Genomic DNA, 15,202 nt, shown 5'->3' with positions numbered 1-15,202 from the left:
GATTTAAGTGAGATGCACATAAAAGAATGAATAGTTCTGCATGGGTGATTTGCCAGCAACCTTCCTTCAAACATGGCATATATGTTTTGCATGAAAAGTAACAAAGTGGTCAGAGTGACCCCAGGTGATTAGAGCTTCCAGGTGTTACTAGAAAACATGCATATCATGACTCAAACATAGAGAGTAGAATCCAACCAAGTACTTCTGCTGGTGCAAGGATTTTTGGCTGCACAGTGAAAATTCCCCTCCTTTTCCTCTCCTTGTGTGTCAGGATCAAATTTGGGGAGGACATGGAGGTGTACCAGAAGAAGAAAGGAAGCAGTTCCATTGCACAAGTGCAAATCCTGCACAAGCAGAAGTACTTCATTGGATACTGCCCATAGCAATTTGCCTTAGACCAAGTGAGGCCTTTAGTCCACGAGCTTAGCATTGTGTACATCCTCTCCAAGTTTTCAATTTCTATTCCTACCTCAAGCTGCCAGGAATTGAACCTGGGTGACTTTTCGCAGACAAGCAGACCCTCCAAGTTTGCCTATTCTCCAACGACAGTCCCAGATTTACAGAAGCAGTTCCGGTTTCCGATTTGATCCTGGGCTGTTCCGCTTTTCCTTAGGATGTTCCTATTTTCACCGGAGAAATGTTAGAGGATATGACACATGCTGTAGCGGTGCTTTATATTATTCTGTTTTGTATTTGATTCCTGCACACAGTCAAAATGTAGTCTCTAGGCATACATGCCCATATTGCTGTTTGCTTTGTTTAGCCTCTGTCAGCATCTGCACTTGTGTGGGTTCTTTGGCACATTGATTTTCAGGAGCACTGAGCATTGGTCATCTGTGCAAACATCGAAGAAAACATGCTCAGTGTTTTCTCCTTTTCCCCTCTCAGAGAAAGAAATTAATGAGGGGGCTAACGCCTTAGAACAATTGTGAGAGGGCCAATTGGAGGCAGAAGCAAATATTGACTTGCTGACATTCTATTTATGCATATGCCCAGGCATTTATCTGCTCTGTAATAGCACATGTGCATTGACATCCAGAATTATTGTTTTCTCTTCCACTGTCTCAAACATTCTAAAGTGCATTGTGAAGAGGGATTCACAGCTATTATGCAGAGACAGCCCAAAGCAAGCCATTGTGTGGCAAAATGATGCGAACTGCGTAAATAATGTTGTTTCCCCCCCAATAAACCTGGGTTTCATTTGTTAAATCAAGTATCTCTGTAATTTGATTTTTTGAAATGAATATGTTTACAACTGATTAATAGTGTGGAGGAAGTAGTAGCGCAGTGGTTTTAGCCTTTAATGCCTATAACTTTGTAAGTTTTTTTGGACTTCCTAAATAGTTGAAGCTCCAAAGGGTTGTGGCATACTTTCCAGCTTTTGTTCAAGGAAAGTTGGTGATCTTCACATGCACACAGTACTTTGAAAGTGCATGTCAGTACAGTGGTACCTCAGGTTAAGTACTTAATTCATTCCAGAGGTCTGTTCTTAACCTGAGACTGTTCTTAACCTGAAGCACCACTTTAGCTAATGGGGCCTCCCACTGCCACTGCGCCGCTGGAGCACGATTTCTGTTCTCATCCTGAAGCAAAGTAGTAGTATTTCTGGGTTAGCGGAGTCTGTAACCTGAAACATATGTAACCTGAAGCGTATGTAACCCGAGGTACCACTGTATGCTTTTCATTCTGTTTTTCATTCTGTTTTATCATTGACATTCTGTAATGTGCTTTTAATGCTGTACACCACCCAGGGATCTTTTAAGAAAGGGTGGGGATATAAATTGAAACAACAACAACAACCTTCCCCCAAAGAATCATGGGAACTGTAGTTAGTTGAGGGTGCTGAGAATTGTAGCTCTGTGGGGGTAAACTACAGCTCCCAAGATTCCCAGGATAGTGGATGTGAAGGGTTGATAGTATGAGGTTGATCGAGGGAGTGTGGCTTGGACACAGTTCCAAGGGCCAGACAGAGATGCCTGGAGGGCCACACTTGGCCCACAGACTTGAGATTCCCCACCCTTTTCTTTCATGTGTGGTGGACCTGTAAATGGGTAAAAGGGTATTGGGAAATAATCCATAATGAATTGAAAAAGAAAAGTTTCAAAGCACTTTAAAGAAAACCAGAGTCCTTTTTGTTGGGGATAATTCAGACGGAAATTCCTAGGTGTCAAAAAGGTTATTTATGTATGCCACCACTTCAGCCCATGTTTTGTTAGCCCAAAAATGGGAAACAAGTGAAATCCCAATTAAAAAAGAATGGCTACTTAAACTGATAGAATATGTGCAGCTTGCTGACCTAACAAAAAGAATAAGAGCACAAGAATAACATACGTTTAAAGAAGATTGGAAAATGTTTATTGAATATATGGGGGGAAATTGCGTACACTTGAAAACATTGGCAGCATTAAGATAAATTCAACACTGTAAATAAGTTTTGATGGATGTAACTATGGAATAGCGAATGGTTTAGTTTATGTAAAATATGCAGGGATTTATATTATGCAAAATGAACCATGGAAAGAGAAGAAGGGAAGTCACTGACATTTTAAGGATGTTTAAATGAACATTCTAAATTGTAAAACAGAAAATTTAATTTAAAAAATGTGTGTGTGTGTGTGTGTGTGTGTGTGTGTGTAGATATGAGAGATTCCCTGTCCCTGTTTTAAAAGAAGGTCAACCAGCAATTTCAAGTGGATAAAAACATCATCCTTTAAAAGCATTTGCAAGATAGATAAAAGCAACCTTGTAATTCCACCCATCCTCTGCAGGCACACACACACTCTGTGATTTGATGACCTCTTTTCTGCTTTCCCCATTCAGGACAGTTCTGTTTACTTTGACCTCTGTGGTTGTGCTCATCATCACAACTGACTGGATCAGCTGGGACAAGCTGAACCGTGGATTCCTGCCAAGCGACGAGGTTTCGCGCGCCTTCTTGGCTTCTTTCATCTTAGTGTTTGACCTTCTGATTGTCATGCAGGTACATTGTCTCAATATTTCTTCCAGGGAGTGCTGAAGTTGCTTTCTTGCTAGAGTCCCCCCACTCCAGCCTCTGCTGTTCTGCCAAGGCTTTATAAAGTCAAATGAATGTTTGTTTCACAGCCGCTATTAATAGGTTTGCATTACATCAGTGTTCTCTGGTGGGGGGGGGGGGAGGCTTTAAAAGCTACTTGGTTTTTGTTTATTAAAAAAAAATCTGATTATTGCCAGCTTTGTTTTGCCAGGGTTTTGTGACTGTAGAAATGGGCAGTTGCCGTTTGCCAAAATGGAATGGAAGAAAAGGAGGAAATAAAAGGGAAGTTGTTTGTGATAAAAAGGCCTCTATTGTGAAGATGCAATAACATACCGAGGCAAGGTTTACAAAACTATCAATGTACAATCTGTGGTTATGTGGAATTAACAACCGTTCTCAACAGGCAGTCTTTCCCCCCTTTGTGCCAGCAAATTCTCACCCAGTCTAGCGGCAGCTTGTTGTGTCAGATTTCTTCCTACCAACCAGTGTTTCTAAGGAGATAGTTTTTTTGTAGACCATCCAGGCTTGCTCTTTCAAATTTCACTGCTACATTGGGAGTCCTGCACAAGAAAAGAGCAAAAATGTCTTCATGTGGCCTTTCAACTCTGCCACCATTTGAATATTCACACACAGACACACATAGGGCTCTGGCAGACAAAGTAAGAATTTTCTTTGGTTTCAATTGACTTTTTTTGTCACTGACTATTTAGAGTAGAGTTTGCCAATGTAGAGGGACACGGGTGGTGCTGTGGGTTAAACCACAGAGCCTAGGACTTGCCGAACAGAAAGGTCGACGGTTCGAATCCCAGCGATGGGGTGAGTTCCTGTTGTTCGGTCCCTGCTCCTGCCAACCTAGCAGTTCGAAAGCACGTCAAAGTGCAAGTAGATAAATAGGTACCGCTCCAGCAGGAAGGTAAACAGCGTTTCCATGTGCTGCTCTGGTTTGCCAGAAGCGGCTTAGTCATGCTGGCCACATGACCCGGAAGCTGTACGCTGGCTCCCTCAGCCAATAAAGCGAGATGAGCGCCACAACCCGTCGTCTGCAACTGGACCTAATGGTCAGGGGTCCCTTTACCTTTACCTTTGCCAATGTAGTGCCCTCAAGATGTTGTTGGACAACATCTCCCACCATCCCTGATCATTGGCCATTCTGACTGGTGTTTGTGGGGGATGGAGTCAACCACATGAGGAGGCCTATGGTATATCTACCACTTAGCTTCTAACCATGGTGGCCTTAGAGTCAATGTAGTTGGCAGAGATTGGTGGGTTGGTGAAGGCAGGGTTGTGTTGCTCACTTGGCTTCCTGATGGTGAGCATTGCTGCCAAGGGGAGAAGGGGCAAGGCATAGGGAGCTTAGCACAGTGTGGATGTGGCAGCTGCTGCTGGCAGTGTATCAGAACAAGTGTCAGCCATAAGATCTTCTCTCATTAACCTCGGGATCTTGTAGCCAGGAAAACTGGTGGGGAAACTGTTTCTTCCTTGTGTTTCTTCATAGTGGAATATGTCTAAGCCATCTCCAATCTCGTTCTACTCACCATTTGTGGTCTGGATTGAGTAGGTTGTTCTGTAGGTGGCAGCTGTGTGGATGGTTCAGAGGGTTAGACCCAGTAGCATAGCGTGTGTTGCCAGTGCCCAGGGCCATGTGGAGGAAGTTGAGAGGGAGGGCGATGGATAGAGTACTCATGCACATTCAACTGCCCAGCAGTCTCCACATCACCCAAGAGATCGCAGCTGCAGAGATAAGAAAAGAGTTGTTTGGTTGTTTGGAGATGTCACTTCCTAGTTCACATGGAGAAGCCATGTTCAGTGGAGCCCAGCTCTGTGCCCCCGGTACACCACTGGTTCGACCAGCCCTTGCCAATGTGGTTTCCCTTCAAATGTTTTGAACTACAACTCCCAGCACCTGCTGGCTGGTCCAAGACACCTGAAGGGCAAAGACTGAGTTGGCCTTTTTTCTCCCAACCATCCTGTGCTTCTATCCTTCAGTGCAGTTCTACTGAGAATGCCAAAGCAATATGTGATGTAATGGTTGGTTCCAGTAGGCAGAAACCTGGCTTAATAGTATGCCTCTGAACTTTGGTTTAATGGGGGAAACTATGAAAGTGTGACCGTCTCTTTTACAACGTGATGCAGTTTTCCTTCCACTTTTGTTTTGCTTCCCCAACCCACTCTTCACATTGTGTTTAATAAGATGCAAGAGAGCTTCTAACAAATGGATCCACTTTGTGTGGCCGCAATGAGAAACATGAATACGAATAGCCCCTACATTATCCTATGCAACACTGAATATCATTATACTGAAGGCACAGGATGCTGCCACCATTATTACTAAATCATTCCTTTGACTATGAAAAATGAAGTCACCACAATATGACCTTGAGGGTATCGAGCTAAGAGGGAAACTTCATTTGAAAATCCTTGGCTTCAGTGCTCCCTCATATATATATATATATATATTACTGTGCAGAGTAAGTCTTAAGTTTAATTGCATTTTTGAATGATGTTTGCACAGCAGAGTTGTTATTTATTTAAAGATATTTATCCAGGATGCACACAACGGAGGTGACTCATCTTATTTACAAGGTGGCTCCGGCACCCGCAAATTGCCATTGCAATAAAGTTAGGCCGACTCAGGCTGGTATTAAATTACAGGTTGAAATAATAATAATTGCAGTAAAGGCCTTCTAACCAAACTAGGGACCAACCAGAAGTGCCCTAAATGCTCATATAAATTTGGTTCAGTTGTACTGAGAACATTACTTTCCGCTTGTGGATTATTTAATCTTATATAACAGGAGAAGCCAATGTGGTGGCTATCATATGGACTACAACTCCCATCATCCCTGAATAATCATCATCCTGCCAGGGCTGGTGGGAGTTGTAGTCCAACATCTGGAGAGCACTGTATTGGCTACTCCTGCTGCACACCATTTCCTGTGATTTCCTCCAAATTGTTACTACTTTATCTGCAACTAACTTTAGTAATAGAAACAGAACAGGACTGAGCCACAGTTTCTCAGTAAATAATTTCTGAACAGATTTTTTTTGAAAAGCAATATTTTTGAACTCCTGAATGAGGCTGTGGATCCAGTCTTAATATTGCTCAATATTAGTTTAATATTACTAATGGAAGCCATGAGCTTGGTCCCTAGTCCTCTCAGTCCTCTGCTTCCTTAATCCGCCAACATGAACTAATAATCATAGAGGATGATATCCAGAATTAGCCACCCTCAGAATACAGTCACTTAAAGCAATTAAGTAACAGAATCAAATTATTTAAGTCAATTGATTTCAGTGGGTCTCCTTGGCAATAAGTGTTGACTGTCACCCAGAGTTCAATTCAACATTAAAGTGAGCCATATCCTCTCAAAAACAACAACAACAACAACAACAACAAAAACACATTATTGAAAATTTCCTTTGTTAAGCTGTTCCTAAACTATTGGACAATTTCAGTTCTCCCCTGGATAATGTTTGGCGAATTGTCCTCAACCCAATTTCACTGCCCAAAATAGCATGGGGCATTATGGGAGGCCATTTTCACTCAGCTGTAAGTACCAATCATCTAGAATTGGATCCAGATTTAAGTCAGTGGGTCTACTCTAAGGATGACTAAGTTTGAATCCATCCCCTAGTGTGCAAAAGTCATTCTCAGCATTGGGGGGGGGGGTTGTTATATTGAATCCCTGCTGAAATGGTTAGGATTTGGTGTTTATTTCAGCCCAATATTCATCTCGCTTTTCAACTCAGTACAATGCAACTATGACTGGCGCCATCGCAGCAACATTTTTGAAATGCATCATATCCCATCATGCAAGGCAATGGACCAAAAGTTGGGGGGTGAGGTTTTGGAGGCCAGGATGATACCGAGCCCCCAGCATATACACACGTTAAGGATCTGTTTTGCACTCGTGCAAGATCACTTCACTAGGCAGTGTATGTGAATATTGCATCCACATGAGGGTTCAACTGTATGAATCTTTCCAAATTTGTCAGCACCCTCCTGTATAGTTGTGATATCCTCATACTTTCCCCTATGCCATGGGGCCACACCAGGCAGTGAAGTACTTCTCATGATGCTAAACAAGTGTATGTGCAGTTTGTGAAGAAGGCGTAACAGATTTTTGTAGCTGCGCTTATATTTTTAACTTCTGTTTGCTCATCTCACTTTACAAGAATTATTGGCCTCAAGCTGATGGAGCCAATTTAAGTGCAAATATACTGTGTTCCAAATGTGCCACTATACACTCCAAGTGAGGGTGGGAGAGAAAACAGCTTTACCAATATGTAGGCAATACTGCATCAATTCTGCTTGATGCAAATTGATGTAGCGGCAAATAAACTTCTGGAATTTGTGTGTGGGCAGAAGCCATAGAGAGTCAGAACAACTGGGACAACAGAGCTAAGGAATCTAAACGAACAGCCAATAGAAATCTCAGCTGTGGTCTCAGGCACATATTTACTTGAAACAGATGGATTGTTCATTGTTTTTGTTGCTGTTGTTGATGATGAGAAATTGTCCTTTGCAGTTTGGATGCAAAAGAGGGTGAAAGTGGTCACAACCATGGATTTTTTTTCAGCCAGAACTCACCAGAAATCAGCTTTGGCACCTCCCATGTGAGGTATACCTGTATACCTGAAGGAGCGTCTCCACCCCCATCGTTCTGTTCGGACACTGAGGTTCAGTCCTGAGGGCCTTCTGGTGGCTCCCTCCCTGTGAGAAGTGAAGTTACAGGGAACCAGGCAGAGGGCCTTCTAGGTAGTGGCGCCTGCCCTGTGGAATGCCTTCCCATCAGATGTCAAAGAAATAAACAACGATCTAACTTTTAGAAGACATCTGAAGGCAGCCCTGTTTAGGGAAGTTTTTAATGTTTGAATATTTATTCTGTTTTTAATGCTCTGTTGAAAGCCACCCAGAGTGGCTGGGGAAACCCTACCAGATGGGCAGGGTATAAATTATTACTATTATTACTATTATTATTATTATTAAACAGGGAAGGTGTTCATGGTGAGTGAGTTCTGGCACCTTTTTTTCTAGAAAAATAGCATTGGTCACAACTGTCAACAGAAAACAGGAGACAGACAAGGCAGCTGTGCAGTATGGTCCCAATAGAACTCCTCTCTGCTCTTGTGCCTTTTATTCAGTAAAAGCACCCCTTTCACAGGGTTGCATCCAATGCTATTTATCCCATGTTAGTTATATTCAGAGTAGACCCACTGAAATTAATGAGCAGGGCTAACTTTGGCATGGCAATTTCAACACTAACATTGCATACAGCCCATAGTTTTTAATGATGCATCTAGTGCCATGCCATGTAGTTTGACCCTGAGGCTTTGGCAAGCCCAAGTGCTTGATAACCATTTTTAATGTAAGATGGCATTCTGTGTAACTTCTTCAGAAAACAGGGCACAGATATGGATGCCCAGTAATAATGAGCACAACAACAAATCAATGAAACCCTCAGCGCCTTCTTTATGAGATGCCCTTATGGGTTGATACACTCAGCCTTCCATTCACTGCTTCAAAATTTATTTCTTTGACTACCTCCAAGGACGACATTCTCTTTGACCTATCCTGACACGCATTAGTCTATCTGACCCACCTCATCAAATTTATCAGACTTTTCCCATCTGGATTTAATTAATTTGGTACAGGGAATCAAGGTTAATTGTTGACCTCATATCAATCAGATTTGTGTTTCCTAGGTCTTTTCACTTCCCCACTTGCTTTCATATGTACCTTGACCTTCCTATCAAGGTTTCACATGATTGATGGCTCCTATCAAGTCCATGTGCACCTTACACTTCCATCCTTGCTTCCTTCATCATTCTGAGAATACAACAAAGAATTGATGTGTAGCTCTCTTTCCAGTAAGTTTACTTGTAACTTAAGTGTAGCAAAATTGGGCTAAAGTATCTTGAAAACAGTTTTCTTCAAATTGGGATGTGCCCATCAGATCACACTTTCCTGCTAAGTGTGTATTGATGGTTTATTGGTAAAGTAACAATATCGGTAATGAAAGCAACTGTGATGCCATGGGGGAAAGTCTTAGTTTCTGTTCCGTTTCTAACATGTGCATCAACATTTCTGTGAAACAGAGAACAATCTAAAGTTAGATCATTTCAAGCACACATTAGAAGTAAGTGGGATTCTGGACTGAGAGAAATACAGGGATTTATGACCTGTATTGTAATTGGGATCTTAACTCTGAACAGTTTCAGTAAGTCCATTCCATTAATCAGGCACTGTGACATGTCTGACCTTACTGTAATAGCAGATCAGTTAGAGGTATAACTGAAGTTATCTTGTAGAGAAATAATTCATTATTGCTTAAGCCCTCGGAACAATTGCGCCAGAAGAAGCACATTAAATTCAAGGGCTCGGAATATTTTCAAGTTTGGACATTGCCAGACCTGCAACAAAAAGTGAAAGCAATGCCCTTCTGCTTTAGATTGGAGCTCATTTTACAAAGGGGGCACACAGAGGAGACAAAAAACAATGCTATCTCTTGAATCTGCTATCCAAAGCATCTGTTTCATGCTGGGGTGGTGGTGGTGTGTGGTTAAGCAGGTATGCCCTGCTCATAGCCCAAGCATCTCCCAAGTGTCAGGTCAACATTCTTCAAACTCAACTCACAACTTCTGAAACAGATCTGAACATGCCCCCTGGAACTGCTGCCTCTGTTGGCAGTTTTGGCTTTCTGCACCATCAGTATGAAGCGCGTGGTTTCTAAGGTTACACCCCAAAACTCCTAGGGGTGGCTACCCTGTGGACCTCCAGCTGGACTCCAACTCCCATTAGCCCCTGCTAGTATGGCCAACGGTCAGGGAGAAGTTGTAGTTCAATAACATCTGGAGGCCTACAGCTTTGTCACTCTTGCTATACCCACATGCACTGAAATAGCAAACAAGGGACTGGATTGAAATGGCAGCTACTTACGTTTTCGTTGGGATCCAGTATCACTGTAATGAAGGTTAGCAGCCATGTTGTTTTCAGAACATAGTTGAATCTGTGGCTCACAGTACAGCTTTATGAAGAGTGATGGGGACTTAACAGCTAGTGAAGCATAATATCTTTGAAAGATGAGATAACAAGGATCTGGGCAAACATCAAATGGTCATGTGAACTGGCCCCGGTCATTATAGGAACTGACCCAGACCCTGGAATCATCATCTGAAGATGTTCTTTGTGTGCCTCCTCCATGAGATATCAGGAGGGGGGAGGAACATGAGAACGAGCCTTTTCAGGCTTCTGGCCATTGGTCAGCAGTCATGGCTATTTAATGCTTTTCATTAAAGCATTAATGAATGCTTTAATGAAGCATTCCCAACAGTCATTGCTGTTATTTGCCGCTCGGGAGGGGATGGATATTTCAAGGTTGAAAATGCCACTGTGTTGAAATAATAGAAAGCTTGAAATGGCAAAAATTGCTTGCTTTCTGTCTTCCCCTCCCTGTTTTCTCGCAGCTATTCTGGTACAGTGATTGGCCTCTGCAGAGAATATCCATCTGCTGTAATTTTTCTCTGATTGACTCCATTGTTCTAAGATGTGCCTTCCGTGCTTCGTGCTTCCTCATTGTTGCCTGTATTACAATGACAGTAGGTGGATTGGTTGTCAAGAGTTTCATTCTCAAGAACCAATGCTCAGAAATGTCTTAATTTGCCCGTGAATATATACTAGAATTTGTTATGCTTTAACAGCTATAAAGGTTAATGTTACCTTTTTAGGAAGCAAACTGCAGGTACTAAGATTTCTGTGCCTCCCCTTTGTCATCTAATTCAGGGGTGGGGAACATTTTTCAGCTTGAAGGCTGCAGTTCCAGGGGCCACAGACCAATGGGGGGAGGGGGCAGAGCCAAAAACAGGCAGAGAAATGGATGTTACTCCTAGCTTTGTGCAGAAGGTTACATTCCAGCCAAGCAAAATACATCCTCCATCCTCCATCCACCCAAACCTCTTGAATCTGGACCACTACAGAATGAATATCAAATCAGTCATGTCTGTTGGTTTGAACACTCTCCTTCCTATCAAAAAAATCCCCTACAGAAAAGTGCTTGTCACTGAAAGGGTTTTAGCTTCCCTATCTTCCTGATATGCTCGTTTTCTGGCACGATGAAATTTCAGCATTCAAATATGTAATTCGTCTGAAAGAGCATAATTTTGCAGGAGGCTTGAATGACGTGCGTTGGGGTTCAAAAAATGGATTGTAAGCATTCGCTTCTCTTTGTCTAGCTCAAGTCACACTGTTACATTTTTTGCAGATAAAATCGCTCAGATTCGGGAAGAAGTAGACTTCACAGTGGGAGCAGGGCCGGGGTGGGAGAGTGCTAGAGTTCTGTCTAGTCAAGTTGTGTGGGATCAATTCCAATCTGTTACCCCCAAGGATGTGGACAGGCTGCTTGGACGAGTGAAACCAACCACATGTCTCCTTGATCCTTGCCCATCCTGGCTTATAAAAGCTAGCCGGGAAGGACTGGGCAATGGGCTTCATGGGGTGGTGAATGCTTCCCTCCATGAGGGAGCCTTCCCAGACCCGCTGAAAGAGGCGGTTATTAAACCGCTTCTTAAAAAACCATCTTTAGATGCGGCCACGATGGCCAACTATCGCCCAGTCTCAAATCTTCCATTCTTGGGCAAGGTGATTGAGCGAGTGGTTGCCGAACAACTCCAGGCACGCCTGGAAGAAGCGGACCATTTGGATCCCTTCCAGTCGGGATTCAGGCCTCATCATGGGACTGAAACTACCTTGGTCGCACTGGTTGATGATCTCCAGCGGGCTAGGGACAAAGGTGAGAGCTGTTTCCTAGTTCTGCTGGATCTCTCAGCGGCGTTTGATACCATCGACCATAACATCCTTCTGGACCGTCTTGAGGGGCTGGGAGCTGGGGGCACTGTCATACAGTGGTTCCGCTCCTTCCTCCTGGGCCGTGTTCAGAAAGTGGTGGTGGGGGATGAGTGTTCAGACCCCTGGCCGCTCACTTGTGGGGTGCCTCAGGGTTCTGTCCTCTCCCCCATGCTTTTCAACATTTACATGCAGCCGCTGGGAGAGATCATCAGGAGGTTTGGGCTGGGTGTTCATCAGTATGCGGATGATACCCAGCTCTACCTCTCTTTTAAATCAGAACCAGTGAAGGTGGTGAAGGTCCTGTGTGAGTGTCTGGAGGCGGTTGGAGGATGGATGGCGGCTAACAGATTGAGGTTGAATCCTGACAAGACAGAAGTACTGTTTTAGGGGGACAGGAGGCGGGCAGGTGTGGAGGATTCCCTGGTCCTGAATGGGGTAACTGTGCCCCTGAAGGACCAGGTGCGCAGCCTTGGAGTCATTTTGGACTCACAGCTGTCCATGGAGGCACAGGTCAAATCTGTGTCCAGGGCAGCTGTTTACCAGCTCCATCTGGTACGTAGGCTGAGACCCTATCTGCCTGCAGACTGTCTCGCCAGAGTGGTGCATGCTCTGGTTATCTCCCGCTTGGACTACTGCAATGCACTCTACGTGGGGCTACCTTTGAAGGTGACTCGGAAACTACAACTAATCCAGAATGCGGCAGCTAGACTGGTGACTGGGGGCGGCCGCCGAGACCATATAACACCGGTCTTGAAAGACCTACATTGGCTCCAGGTACGTTTCCGAGCACAATTCAAAGTGTTGGTGCTGACCTTTAAAGCCCTAAACGGCCTCGGCCCAGTATACCTGAAGGAGCGTCTCCACCCCCATCATTCTGCCCGGACGCTGAGGTCCAGCGCCGAGGGCCTTCTGGTGGTTCCCTCATTGCGAGAAGCAAAGCTACAGGGAACCAGGCAGAGGGCCTTCTCGGTAGTGGCGCCCGCCCTGTGGAATGCCCTTCCAGCAGATGTCAAAGCGATAAACAACTACCTGACATTCAGAAGACATCTTAAGGCAGCCCTGTTCAGGGAAGTTTTTAACGTGTGATATTTTACTGTATTTTTGGTTTCTATGGAAGCCGCCCAGAGTGGCTGGGGAGGCCCAGCCAGATGGGCGGGGTATAAATAATAAATAATAAATAAATTATTATTATTATTATTATTATTATTATTATTATTATTATTACATTCATCTTCCAAACTGCCCTGTTACTCCATTGATTCCCATTCTCTGAACACTACCTTAAAATAATTACATGTTAAGCTCTTGTTTGAAATGCACCTTTCAGGCTTGTCTCAGGGACCATGGGATCTCACAGACATAATCCTCCTTGGGCACACTGATGCATATTAGCAACTGCATGCACAGTGCACACCAGAGTAAAGAAATTGTTTGCTGTTAGTGCTAGCATATACAGAAACAGCAGGATAAAATATGAGTAATGTTGTGTGTCTGATTGCTTCTTTTCTGCATAGCCGATTAAATGGCAGTTGTTTGTGCTTCCTCAGGAAGTTTGATGGCTACTGGAGAGTACCTTAGTTGAAAGGCACACTTATTTTTATTGCCTTTGAGCGCCTGCAATGTACCATAAAGCTGTTGCCATTTTTGCATAACAAAAGGGATATGCATGCTTAATCACTAGGTGCCTTGCAATAATGACTACGTTAGGTATATTAGCATCTGTTATAATAATACTTTATTGTGGCCATTAATGGGTAATTTTGTTTCTCTTCACCATACAGAGGTAGGGATTTTTTAAATTTATTTTTTTTGCCCGCTTTGTTTACATAGCAATTGAATGTTACAGTTCCTTCCCAAGAATGCTTAAACTCTTCCAAAACTGTACCTTTGATTTTTTTAAAAAATAGAATACATTTTCAACTTGTTTTAAAATAATAAACATGAACAATAACAGTTTTAACACAAGCCAGGCTTCTGGCATCCCACTGGTCAGAATCAAAACATGTTTGTAAAGTTTCCACCTTAGCTATTACTGCGTTCTCACTGGATTGTGTTACAATTGTATTAAGGAATTTGAATTTCATGCTAATGGATTAATCTTAGCTAAGTAAGCATGCCAAACAACGTTTGTCTTATAAAGCTACAGGAGCTATGGCAGCATTTTATCTTCTGCTAGCACATTTGCAAAGCTAAGCAGGGTCCGGTATGGTTTCAAACTGGATGGGAGACCGTATGTTGAGATTACCTGCATTGCAGGAGGTTGAACTAGAGAACGCCTGGAATCCCTTCCAACTCTACAATTCTATGATTCTAAGGTGCAAATGGACAAGAGATGTCTCCTTGCGGTAATGTCAACACACACAATCACTTACTTATTGTTGAAGATACTACAGAATTGATGCAGCCTCTATGGCTTCTGAAAGGCATGATCACGTTTGAAGTTTGCATAGCATTAGAACAAAAACACCTTGAAATGATCTGTAATGACACTAGAGAGAGAAAACAGACTTCGCCTTCCTCGTTCTGTACATAAATTTATCGTCGCAAAATTAATCTGTTCTCAAAGTTCTATTTGCTTGTGCTGCTTATATCTTATTTATAGGTTTGTGCACAGCATTTTATATCTCCTCTGCTGCTACGCTGCTCTTCTGATGAACAGACTGGAATAAAGGTCTCTATAATGAGTCAGTCTCTGCCCTTGGATTTGACATGGCACAAAAGGAAAGAGGATTGGGAAGGAGAAGGAAAAAGGCAAACTCGGGCATTCGTTGTTAACTGCAGAGTTCTTGTTATGACCAGCTGGAGCAAAAATAGTCCAAAGAGAGAAGTCAAAAGTTCCTGGTCTCTCTACATGTCCCCCTACATCCCAAAATTGGCCCATGTGGTCAGGAAAACCCCCCAGAACAGCATATGGGGAACGGATAGGATAGATCATTCCATCAGGCAAGCAGATATACTTGCAGTGGCAGAATGTTTCTAGCAGTGCAATTCCTCCCTTAGCCTATATACAAGTAATACCACAAATACCTTTTCTGATTAGATGAGTAAAATTCAATTAAATGTATTTTTGGAGCAGATTTCTATCTGTCACATCCGTTGGAAAACTTTGACCTCAGGTGCTGTCAAGTACGAGGCAGATTTAATTTTACGTGTGTGTGTGTGTGTGTGTGTGTGTGTGTGTGTGTGGTGCGGGTGTAACAGTGTCTTGAGAAACGTAGACTGAAAACTATATATAATTACAGTTGGAGACTGAACTCCACTGAAGCCTAATTAGATAAAAAGGGGAGGCATAAAGAATAGCTAATGTATCGCTTCCACAAAATTAACTTCTGTTCTGATGGCTG

The 15,202-nt window shown here is 43.1% G+C and overlaps 1 protein-coding gene across 4 annotated transcripts in view; it reads left to right on the top strand.

Annotated features, from left to right (window-relative positions):
* The window catches only part of TMEM117 (transmembrane protein 117), a 212,780-nt gene that overhangs the window by 157,948 nt on the left and 39,630 nt on the right, over nucleotides 1-15,202 (top strand). For all 4 annotated transcript variants that reach the window (XM_081878005.1, XM_081878003.1, XM_081878004.1 and 1 more), the window contains exon 6: nucleotides 2,821-2,980. In XM_081878005.1, the coding sequence (XP_081734131.1) occupies nucleotides 2,821-2,980 (160 nt within the window). The remainder of the gene's footprint in view (nucleotides 1-2,820; nucleotides 2,981-15,202) is intronic.

Source organism: Podarcis erhardii (assembly GCF_964252035.2).
Source record: "Podarcis erhardii genome assembly, chromosome: 10".
Classification (NCBI taxonomy): Eukaryota; Metazoa; Chordata; class Lepidosauria; order Squamata; family Lacertidae; genus Podarcis; species Podarcis erhardii.
The sequence above is the reverse complement of the archived record's forward strand: the minus strand, read 5'-3'. Positions and strand labels throughout refer to the sequence as shown.